General features: G+C 41.7%; 1 protein-coding gene across 8 annotated transcripts in view; it reads right to left on the reverse strand.

Annotated features, from left to right (window-relative positions):
* The window catches only part of sema6a (sema domain, transmembrane domain (TM), and cytoplasmic domain, (semaphorin) 6A), a 174,479-nt gene that overhangs the window by 35,387 nt on the left and 126,672 nt on the right, over positions 1–12,420 (reverse strand). For all 8 annotated transcript variants that reach the window (XM_078566541.1, XM_078566532.1, XM_078566582.1 and 5 more), the window contains 3 exons: positions 10,247–10,340; positions 8,293–8,412; positions 6,901–6,989 (listed from right to left, as the gene is read on the reverse strand). In XM_078566541.1, coding sequence (XP_078422667.1) covers positions 6,901–6,989; positions 8,293–8,412; positions 10,247–10,340 — 303 coding nt within the window. The remainder of the gene's footprint in view (positions 1–6,900; positions 6,990–8,292; positions 8,413–10,246; positions 10,341–12,420) is intronic.

A 12,420-nucleotide genomic window follows, 5' to 3' on the forward strand; every position in this document is an offset into this window, starting at 1 on the left:
CTGTGTATTTACTGTACTGCTGATTCAGTCTTAACGGAGAACATGAACATAATATATCAGCTTTTTTTCATAATGGCTTACTTTCTGCTTTTCCATACTTTGCACTTCTCTACCCTGGTCGGGTAACTTTGAAGTTAATGCAAGTCCGTCACATGGCATCTTATAACTAGCTTTTGCAGGCCCTGGTTAAAATGAGCTGTAGAGGAGAGTAGAAAAATTTTCTATGGAAGCCTGATTTAAATCCTGAATTCTTTCATTAGTTATTGAAATCAACCTGGTCTTGCCAATGAAATGTAACATTTGAGAACAGTGGACAGGTAAAGAGCCTGTCCAGCCAGCCAGTAAATGCCTTTCACCCCACCTGAAACCCAAGCAATCTCCTGGGCGAATCGAAAAAGCAGATCAAAAACCCGGCGAGTCTGGGGGAAAAACTGGGAAAGTTCTATCCGAGCCAACTTGGTGATTAAGACTAGTCCAGGAGATCAAGCAGGTTGTCCCAGTGCCAGAAACTCATATGGATATCTTGGCTTTAATGGGTTTACAAAGAAGGTGGTGGAGATGGAGAAATCCTGGGATTGAGTTGTACAGACAATGTTACATTCCTGGCTTGCCTGGCGTAAGCTATAGGCAATAGTTGGGGTGCTGTTTCTATTCAGGGTGTTGGTCCCAGTTCCCTGCGATATGATACTTGGGTGAGGTATTGGTAACTGCTAATACCTATTGAATCTTGCCCTGGAGTCAGGGTCTTCAGGAAAGGAAGAAAATTGAGATAGAGTGGGGCAGTCTTCTCCAGTTTGGTCTTACACACACTGCAGACTCAATATAAGGGAGCAACTTATTTTAAAGAAAAGGATCTTAAATACCATTGTTACAGATAATATCAATATTCAATCCTAATGCAGTACTCTAACTATTTTCCACCAATACCTTTCTTATTTTGTATGTGAATTCAAAAGATATTGTCATGCTATACAGAACTCAGGGTTAACATACGACAAAATATACTGATGCAGATATAACCATCAGACAGAGTGCTGTAAGCAAGGCATTATCTTAAGATGTCTCTAATGAATTAGAAGTTCTTATTACCATTTCTCAGGGCAAAAACAAGTGATGTATCAGTGTTTTGTAATGTCATCCCATGCGTTAATGAGCACAGAAGTACTTCATCATCCTTTCATTTACCCATTAATCATATTACAAACTTGTTCCTTCTGTTTCAAATTTACATACCACAGAAACAAGTCCTCAAGTTAATTCAATGATATTTTTTTTTGAAAGCTGACAAAAAAGAACAGTTTCAATAGAGGTAGGAGCCACCTTCTTCTGCAATATGGAGGCCCATGATGCCCATGAAAATTGAAGTCCCAGACTCCTCAAGACTGATATTTTTGCACAAACATTTAAAGTCCTTTGCAGCTTCCTAAACAGTAATTGCCTAGTTTTAAATATTGGAATTCATTTCATGTGGATTGCTTTGTTTTCAGTATGTGTCCAGCCGAACTTAATCCCAGCCCACCACATAAGATTGACAAATAAACACTGAGCAACAAAAACAATATCACATCCACAACCTTAGTGACCCTCTTTGCCTGACACTGAATTTTTGCTGTTACCATCATTTCCTAATAAATACAAGTGCTATTTGAATTTTTTGTTCTTGTACTTTGCTCTTTGCACATCGTCAATGTTGTTCCTCTTTATTCAGAAGCTTTGCACATTTGTCAGCATATTTCATTACAATATTCTTCTGTGATAAGGTAATATTATTATTAAGGTTCTTGTGAATAAATGAGGTCTTCCCTCTCAGTTACTTGTGCAACGATGTATAGCTATTAATTACTAGCCAATGAGACTGATTCGTTCCACCAGCCATCAATTGTTCTTTTGTCATCTTTGTGAACTAGTTAGAAGCTCCTTTTTAACAATGAGTATTTTAGTTAGTTAAGAATGAACTAAACTTTGCTCATTGAAAGTGCTCTCGTCTCTCGAGTTAGATGGCTGTATGTTCAGACCCTGTTGCAGAATTCGCAGCATATATCCCAGGACTGACATTTCAGTGTAGTACTGAGCGAGTGTTGCTTTGCTGGAAATGCCATTTTTCTAATGAGACATTAAGGGTGGCATACAGGTATTGTCGCTGGGCTAGTAATCTAGAGACCTAGGGTAATGCTCTGGGGAGCCGGGTGCGAATCCCAGCAGATGGTGAAATTTGAATTCAATTTAAAAAATATGGAATGAAACTATTGTCAACTGCCATAAAAACCCATCTGGTTCACCAATGCCCTTTAGGGAAGAAAATCTGCTGTCCCCAGCTGAGCTGGTCTACATGTGACTCCAGGTGCACAGCAAACGAGGCTGACTCCGAAATGCCCTCGGCCCTCTTAAATGCTACTCAGTTGTATCAATCCACTAAAAAGTCAAAAAGGAATGGATAAAAACAAAAAACTACTGCGGATGCTGGAAATCCAAAACAAAAACAGAATTACCTGGAAAAACTCAGCAGGTCTGGCAGCATCGGCGGAGAGAAAAGAGTCGACGTTTCGAGTCCTCATGACCCTTCAACAGAACTGTTTTTCACCCCTCTCCTAACTATACCCCTCTCACCCCTCTCCTAACGATGCTGCCAGACCTGCTGAGTTTTTCCAGGTAATTCTGTGTTTGAAAAAGGAATGGAACTGGTTGGATCACCAGGCATTGACCTAGGCACTGGAAACAACAACAGCAAACTCAACCCTGTTGACCTCCATACTAACATCTAGGGGCTGGTGCCAACATTAGGATAGCTGTCTCACAGGCTAGTCAAGCAACAGCCTGACATTTTCTGTAAAGTATATTTTCATGAGTATGACTATGTCCCAGAACCACCATCACCATCCCAGGTCTGTCCCACCAACAGGACAGACCCAGCAGAGGTGGTATACAGTTGGGAGGGAGTTGGTTGGGAGTCCTCAACATCGACTCCGGGCCCCATGAAGTCTCATGGCATCAGGTCAAACATGGGCAAGGAAACCTCCTGCTGATTACCACGTACCGCCCCCCTCAGCTGATGAATCAGTGCTCCTCCATGTTGAGCACCACTTAGAGGAAGTACTGAGGGTGGCAAGGGCGCAGAATGTACTCTGGGACTTCAATGTCCATCACCAAGAGTGGCTCAGTAGCACCACTACTGACTGAACTGGCTGAGACCTAAATGACATAGCTGCTAGACTGGGTTTGTGGCAGGTGGTGAGGGAAAAACATACTTGACCTCATCCTCACCAACCTGCCTGCCACAGCTGCATCTGTCCATGACAGTATCGGTAGGAATGACCACCGCACAGTCATTGGGGACTCAAGTTTCATCTTCACATTGAGAATACCCTCCATTGTGTTGTGTGGCTCTACCACCATGCTAAATGGGATAGATTTCCAACAGATTTAGCAACTCAAGTCGGGGCGGCCATGAGGTCCTGTGGACCATCAGCAGCAACAGAATCAGCAGCAACTCAAACACAATCTGTAACCTCATGGTCCGGCATATCCCCCACTCTACCATTACCACTAAGCCAGGGGATCAACCCTGGTTCAATGAGGAGTGCAGGGGGGCATGCCAGGAGCAGCACCAGCACCTAAAAATAAGGTGTTAACCTGGTGAAGCTACAACACAGGACTACTTGTGTGTCAAACAGCATAAGCAGCAAATGATAGACAGGGCTAAGTGATCCACAACTAACGGATCAGATCTAAGCTCTGCAGTCCTGCCACATCTAGTCATGAATGGTGGTGGACAATTAAAACAACTCACTTGAGGAGGACGCTCCACAAATATCCCCATCCTCAATGATAGGGGAGCCCAGCATGTCAGTGCAAAAGATAAGGCATTCACAACAATCTTCAGCCAGAAGTGCTGAGTGGATGATCCAACTCGGCCTCCTCTGGAGGTCCCCAGCATCACAGATGCTAATCTTCAACCAATTCGATTCACTCCACATGATACCAAGAAACGGCTGAAGGCACAGGATACTGCAAAGGCTATGGGCCCTGATAATATTCCAGCAACAGGACTGAAGACTTGTGCTCCAAAACTTCTCATGCCCCTAGCCAAGCTGTTCCAGTACAGCTACAACACTGGCATCTACCCAGCAATGTGGAAAATGCCCAGATATGTCCTGTACACCAAAAGCAGGACAAATCTAATACGGCCAATTAACGGCCCATCAGTATATCCTATCCTTCATCAGTAAAGTGATGGAAGGGGTCATCAACAGTGCTATCACTGCTTAGCAATAACCTGCTTACTGATGTTCAGGTTGGGTCCCATCAAGGCTACTCAGCTCCTGCCCTCATTACAGTCTTGGTTCAAACATGGACAGAAGACCTGAACTCTCGAGGTGAGGTGAGAGTGACTGCCCCTGACATCAAGGCAGCATGACCAACTGTGCCATCAAGGCAACCAAGCAAAACTGGAGCAAATGGGAATCAGGGGGAAAACTCTCCACTTGTTGGAGTCATACTTAGCACAAAGGAAGATAGATGTGGTTGTTGGAGGTTAATCATCTCAGTTCCTGGGCATCAGTGCAGGAGTCCCTCAGGGTAGTGTACTAGGCCCAACCACCTTCAACTGCTTCATTATTGGCATTCCTTCCATCATAAGGTCAGAAGTGGGGATGTTCGCTGATGATTGCACGATGTTCCGCACCATATGCAACTCCTCAGATACTGAAGCAGTCCATGTCCAAATGCAGCAAGACCTGGACAATATCCAGGCTTGGACTGACAAGTGGCAAGAAACATTCACACCACACAAGTGTCGGGCAATGACCATCCCCAACAAGAGAGAACCTAATAATCGCCTCTTGACATTCAATGGCATTACCATTGCTGAATCCCCAACTGTTAACATCCTGGGGGTTACCACTGCCCAGAAATTTAACTGGACTGGCCATATAACTACTGTGGCTACAAGAGCAGATCAGAGGCCAGGAATCCTGTGGCGGGTAACTCACCTCCTTACTCCGCAAAACTTGTCCACCATCTACAAGGCACAAGTCAGGAGTGTGATGGAATATCCCCCACTTGCCTGGATGAGTGCAGCTCCCACAACACTCAAGAAGCTCGACACCATCCAGGACAAAGCAGCCGCTTGATTGGCACCACATCCACAAACATTCACTCCCTCCACCACCGACGCACAGTAGCAGCAGTGTGTACCGTCTACAAGATGCACTGCAGAAACTCACAAAAGTTCCTTAGACAGCACCTTCCGAACCCACGACCACTACCATCTAGAAGGACAAGGGCAGCAGACACAAGAAAACATCACCACCTGGAAGTTCCTCTCCAAGCCACACACCATCCTTACTTGGAAATATATCGCCGTTCCTTCACTGTTGCTGGGTCAAAATCCTAGAACTCCCTCCCTAACAGCACTGTGGGTGTACTTACACCACATGGATTGCAGCGGTTCAAGAAGGCAGCTCACCACCATCTGCTCAAGGGCAATTAGAGATGGGCACTAAATGCTGGCCTAGGCAGCGACGCCTGGATCCCATGAATGAATTTTTAAAAATTGAGGTTCGTCTGCCCACTCAGATAGATGCAAATTATCTCATAGCACTATTTGAAGAAGAATGGGGGAGTTCACCCAATGCCATGGCCACCACTTGTCCCTCAATTAGCACCATCAAAAACAGATCACCTGGTCATTTACCTCAGTTCTGTATGTGTGACCTTGCAGTATGAAAATTGCCTGCTACATTTGTGTACAAATCAGTGCCTGTACTTCAAAGTAATTGATTTTCTGCGGAGCACCTAACAGCATGAAAGGCAATATATAAATGTAAATTATTTCTATAAAACAGTTCAGTTGCAAACAATATAGTTCTATGCAGCAAGAGGAATGCATGTTTTCTACAGGAATGTTTTCACAAGGTTCTTTAAAGGACCAGCCTGTAGATTATTTGAGAATTGTACAAAGCACCCCAACAAAGAAAATGAAAGTGAATGCAGAATAGCGATGTCAGAGCTTCCTAGTGGGTGAAAAGTTCTAAAATCTGTAGTTTACAGATTTAATCACTGGTGTGCTGAGTATAGTGTTGAGTAAGACAGGAATTGGGATGCTACGACTGGCCTCAGCACACTTGGATTGAGAAAAAGGAAAAAAACAATCGCCATTATTTCTGCTCCTGATCCTACTGGACGTGGGGTGAGGTCAGATTGGGTTCAGCTGTGTTACTTGCCATGACTACATCACGTTGGATCAAACAATCATTGATCCATTACAGATGAAGCTATTCAGCCCATCTTGTCCATGCTGGCTCACGGTAAGAGCGACACAGCTAGTCCCACTTGTCCATCCTTCCCCTCTAGCCCTGATTTTTTTTTCTCTTCAGGTTCTTATCCAATTCCCTTTTAAAAGCTACAACTGAATCTGCCTCCACCACATTCTCGGACAGTGCATTCCAGATCCAAACCACTCCCTACATAAAAATGCTTTTCCTCATGTCGGCTTTGGTTCTTTTGCCACTCATCTTAAAGCTCTGTCCTTTGGTTCTCGATCCTTTCTGCTGAGGCTATTCAAGTACACAGATCATGAGAGTCACTTAGCCCATGGAACTATATCCTAACAAGAGTCAGGATGTTCAGGGGAGATGGGGTGGTGGAAGGGAGGGCTCGATTGTCAGATCAATACACAGTAACCTTCCCTTTAGGGATGAATCTTTGTCATCTATATAGCTACCATGCCAGGTAGACGGCTGGTCAATAAAAAGGAATTTTAAAATATTTCTCTGCTGCTTAAAAACCCCACAAACCGCAATCATGGTACATCAAGACAGCCTTACAATGGATAAGACTACTAAGGTCTATATCTCTCCCTGATCATAACCTCATGATATTCAAAAAAGCCTTGACCCCTACCTTTCCCATGGTGTTGTATTCTACAGCTATTTCCCGAAAGAAGAAGTAGATATAATCATCGTAATCCACAGCCTTGACAAAATAAGGTTCTGTAACAGAACAAAAAAGCATATATTAAATACTTCAGCTGTAAATATAGTTCAAACAGTGAAGGCTGGATTTTACTGGGATGGGGGAGAAAGAGGCAGTTGGGACACAATTCCTGGAGTCCTGTCCGCATTCTCGTTGTGTGGTATTTTTAAGTGCGCAGGGTATGGATGCCCGTGCGCAAGGTATGGATGCCCGCACACAGTAATCCCGACACCGGCAGCTCCATTGCGGGGTGGTGAATTCAGAGCTCTGCAATTTCCATGGGGTCAGACCGGTTTCTGAAGGAGATGTGGTTAATGCCAGCTCAGAGATGCCATAAAGCATGGGGGAAGCCTGTCTGAGTCGGCAACCTTCTAACAGCTAAGTTTAAAAAGTGTTACTGACTTCACGTCATAATATAATGCTGTATGATTAAGTATATTTTTAAGGCAGTGATTGATGATAGGGTTTTGTTTAGAAAAGTTGTGACCATTAAATTGACCAGTATTGTGAAAGTGGAAGTCTTCAGATGCATTAAATTAATTTACCCAGTGGACAAACTGCCCTTCTGCATTGAGATTTTACTCTGTCAATTGCACCTTGTGCTTTGATATTTCATTGATTGACAAATCATCCATCTGTTCAGCCTTTGAAGCAGTAGAACAGGTGGCCATCTCATGTACTACTTCAAAGGCTATATTGTATTCTGCTCTGAAGATTTAGTGCAATGAAATCTCATTATGAGTGCTTGGCTGAGGTCCAAACCCCACTAATAGATTCAGCATAGGAGTTATTGATACAACTGTCAAGGGAATTGTGAGCTTTGTTTAGATTGACAGTTTTATTAGCTCCTAAGTGTTTTTTGCATGCCTGTTTGTTTTAGCCTGCCCAACTTGCCTCTTTAAAAATGACCCAAAGGTTAGAAGATGCTGGCAAATCAGTATACCGGCGGTGCTGGGAAATTGCAGGCCTACCCGCCTCCGGTAGACTTCCAAAATCCATTCCAGTGTGCATGATATTTTCACTATCTTCTCTAAGCACTTCCGAGCTAAAGAATGGATATTTAAAAATCAAAGATGTAAAATGAGTGTATGAAAACATTCATAAGGAGCCTGTGGAGTATTTCCATATCCCATGATGGCCTGAGGTGTGCCTTACTGGTATTCAGTGACTCTACTTGGAGTTCAATCAAATCAAACCACAAAAGATAAAACCCTGTCTCGTTCATTGAAAACAGAAACCATAAGAGCTTTAGAAGTTAGAGATAATGACTTTTTGGAATCTTGACAACACAGTCATCAAACACCATCTCTGTTTACTCACCTTTCAACCATTTTGAGTCATGTTTTACTGTCCGTAGTGTTGGACTTTCTCCAAGGCTCCGATAAATAACAGCATCAATTGCAAGAAAGTCTGTTACAGTTGCTGAATAAAGCTTACCTTCTGGAAGAAGTACAATAAAAAAAGAGACGTTCTGCATTAACCAATTTAATTTTTATGGGAAATACATTGTAAGAACATTAGAACTCGCTCATATCAAACAATAAAAGATAAAGCCAGAAAATGGCATCACTTACACCGATTCACAGTGGTTTCAGGTACATCTTAAGTATGTCAGGCAAGAGCCAACTTTGGTCAACAGGTTGAGAAAACTCTAAATTATTCATCTAAATTGGCAGTCACATGACTAACCAATAATTACAAATCAATAGTGACGACTAACAAGTCAATCTCATAACAATCAACAATACTATTAGTGTAGAGGATTCCTAAGAATCGCAAGATATAAAGTAACTGTCACAACTTTTAAGTCTGATTTGAATATTTTCTCAGGTACAGCTCCTATAAGCAGTCTAAACTTCTAGTTCAGGAATATGCCAGCATAATCAAGGAATGTGAAGACTGGATCTCCTTCTGCTCTGAACTGGATATTTTTAAGAGCAGCAGGTCCAAACAAATTTCCAATTGATTCAACTAATAACAGAGCTCTTCGCAAGAACAAGAAAAATAATAAAAAGTACACATCATCACCGTCAGCATATTTGCTCAATGTTCTGTGGTCAGCTTTCTGATTCTCACCAATTCTGGATTAAATGCGCAAGTTATCTCACACTGGGGAAGACTTCTTCCCCAGACCAATTTGGCTAGCTGGTCATCTTTCTTTTCTCTACACTCTTGAGTATTTACACAAAATGGAAGGGTGAGCCATCAGACTCCTTCCCCATGGGCCTATCAACCAAACTGAATAATCCCTCTACCAGCAGTGGAAACCTATGTTGGGCTTACTCAAACGAGAAACGTCTCTACCCCACTCTTGACCTCTGCCCAATAAATGCAGATATTCACTGGTATTTCAAATTTTCAATGTCTGGTGCAAAAAGCTTGTCTGAATCCAAAGCTACATTTTCCAGCTCTGCTGTATGTAAATGTAATCCCTTTTGATCTACATTTAACTTAATAGTAGTAGTTTTAACCTAACTCACGCCATGTGGTAGTAAAATCATAAATCCCAAAATGTTGACAGTCATAAAAGGTCACAAGAAAAGCAATATAAACAAGCAAAATAGTGTTTAAACAAAAACAAGGATTTGTTAGCAAGTTCCCTTCAATAACAGGGGTAAACAACTTGCTTTAATAGAGCACTCTTGAATATAAATAATTTCTAAAGGCATTTCACAGATGGGCATATGGAAAATGGGCACAGAGCCAGGAAAAGGCTCATTAGGAAAAATGACCAAATACTTGGCTGAAGAAATGGGATTTGAGAAGGTTTCAAAGAATAGACAGGTGGAGAGTTGGTGGGATTTAGAGAAGGAATTTTGGCAAATAGAACCCATGAAATTTTAGCTCGGCTGTTAATGTTAAAACACAGAGAGATATACATGGGGCTAGAGTCAGAGCAACAGGATCTTTGGGATGAGGTGAAAGATAAGGTATAGGATTTGAAATGGTTGCAGATACAGAGTGGAGTGAGGCCATTGACAGATTTGAAGATGAGGATGAGAATTTTTAATTTTGGATGCTGGGAACAGATAACCAAAGATTAATAGGAGAACTAACATTTGATATTCCCCATTGTCAATCTTCTAAATTATATGTTGCTTTAGTGGTGACAAAGTTTTACTGGATCACCACATTGCTTCAGATTCAGAAAATATGTTATTCTTTTGGGAGATGGTGGGGGGGAAATCAGAAAAATCAATCCTTTCTGATTGAATACTTAATTAAATCACACTGTGTCAGCTAGACACATGACAAAGTCTAGAGAAATGCTTACCAGCAAAAAGTGCAACATTTGCATGTTTTGGATCATAAGGACACCTTGCCATTCCACTGATGTTGTCATCTCCAAGCACGTCCAGTGTGTCCAACTGAAACAGATGGGAAGAATTCATGTTCAAATTCTTGGATAGGTAGCCAGTAATATTATTTTAGAACAATATTATTGTCTTTTCACAATACATTGTACTCACTAAGGCCACTGCCAAGGCCTTTATCTCAGTTTAAAACAATATGCAAAGGAGTGCTTCCACAATCCAGTGATCTCAGTGGAATTGAGGCACTACAAGGGAGTGCACACCCTATGATTTTTCCTTCATTAAAATTAACAGAGAAAATTGGAAAATGTTCCCAAGATCTATTCCTGATGAGCAATGTGAACCTTGAATTACTCCTACAGACTTCTCATATCACTTCCTTTACACATTTGAAGAAAGGGATTAATTGAACAACAAAGCACTTTAGAGGAAAGACACCAGCAATGGAATAAAATATGAAATTAAGACATTAGTAGCACATGAGTGAATGAATAGATATGTATCAAAACTGTAAAATGTTGAATTAGCATAATAGTAATATATGATCATTTAAGGAATTGTGATCCCCAATAATTTCACAAATGAGGCAGTACTTTAGAGAGTGATCCAGCTACAAACAGATTATAAAAGGCTTGAGGCGAGGCTCATTGACTACTGTTTTTTTGATGGAATTTTGAAAGCTACAGGCAGAGTAAAAGTTTAAGTAAAATTACTTAGAAGGTTAATAATTTGTCCTAATGTACTGCACAGATCTCTCTTTAAAGCAACCTGCAAATTTGTGCTTTTATTGCTTTAACAACTGGGTAATGCTAGGAAAGAATTTTATCTGGAAGTATGGCCAACATCCAGCAATGCTTCTATTTCTACTGTTCTTCCCCCAGTAGCTGAAGTATTCTAACCTCCATTGCTCTCCTTGTAGCTTTTGAAATTTGCTTTTACTTCACTAAAATGAATGGTGCCTATACCTTTCCAAATGGTTTAAAAATAAATGTCCAGCTTATGTTGTAATAAACATGGAAGATTCCACATTTGCAGCCTGAGCTTTGGTGAGTTAGGTGACATCAGTTGGTGTAAGAATACAACTCCTACAATTGATGTCTGTACCTCTGTGCAGGGGCAGAAAAAAGAACAGCCATGGTTTTTGCTTCTATTTATATCCAGTGATCCCCTGTTGGTCAGTGCATACATTTAAATACATTATGAGACTTGGTCTGTCATGTTCCCTCTGGTCAAAAAAACTGCTGTCACTTGTTGGCCAGGTTCAATCATAAAGGATACCTGGAGTGAGGTACTAGAGAGCAGTCAATGTCTGTGGAATCTCATTACCGCAAGAAACAATTAATGCATCTTCAGAAGGGGAGAAAAAGAAATTAAAACTAAAAATAAAACTGCTGGAGCTGCATCAGCTGAAAAAAACCCCTTTATTTGTACTAGCCTTGGCTCAGTGGTAGCACTCTCACCTCTGTTTTGGAAGGTTGTGAGTTCAAGCCCCACTCCAGAAACTCAAGCACATGATAAAGGCTGATGCTTCAGTTCAGTACTGTGTGAGTGCTAGACGTCAGAGGTGCCATCTTTCGGCTATGGGCTGGGATTTTCCAGCCCCGTCGTGGGTGGGACCCGCTGTGGGTGAGGCAGCGACCCAGCCAGAAGCCCATTGACTTGCGGAGGGACCTGAAGATCCAGGCAGCTGGTGGGTGCGGAAAATCATGCCCATAATGTTGAGCAAAAGCCCGATCTGCCCTCTCAGATGTCTTAAAAGTTCACGTGGCATTATTCACAGAAGAGTAGGGATGTTTTGTCAATGCCCTAACCAACAGTTATCCTTCAAACATGACCACAAAAAACAGATCATCTAGTCATTGCTGTTAGTGAGACTTTGCTGTGGATAAGTTGGCTGCCATCTTTCACTAGATTGCCACAGTGACTATCCAAGAAATGTGAATTGTTTTGGATGTGTAATGGTTATAGAATGTGCTGTATAAATTGCAAGTCCTTTCTTTTAATCTCATTTTGAAAATGCGAAAACATGGAAAGTTAATTATCATACCAAAGTGTTTAAATACTCCAATCCTTGTACAGCTATAAAGCATGGAAAAAGTATTTTTATTTCTATACTGTCCCTCCTGGTCGACTA

Source organism: Cetorhinus maximus, chromosome 2 (genome assembly GCF_964194155.1).
Source record: "Cetorhinus maximus chromosome 2, sCetMax3.hap1.1, whole genome shotgun sequence".
NCBI lineage: Eukaryota > Metazoa > Chordata > Chondrichthyes > Lamniformes > Cetorhinidae > Cetorhinus > Cetorhinus maximus.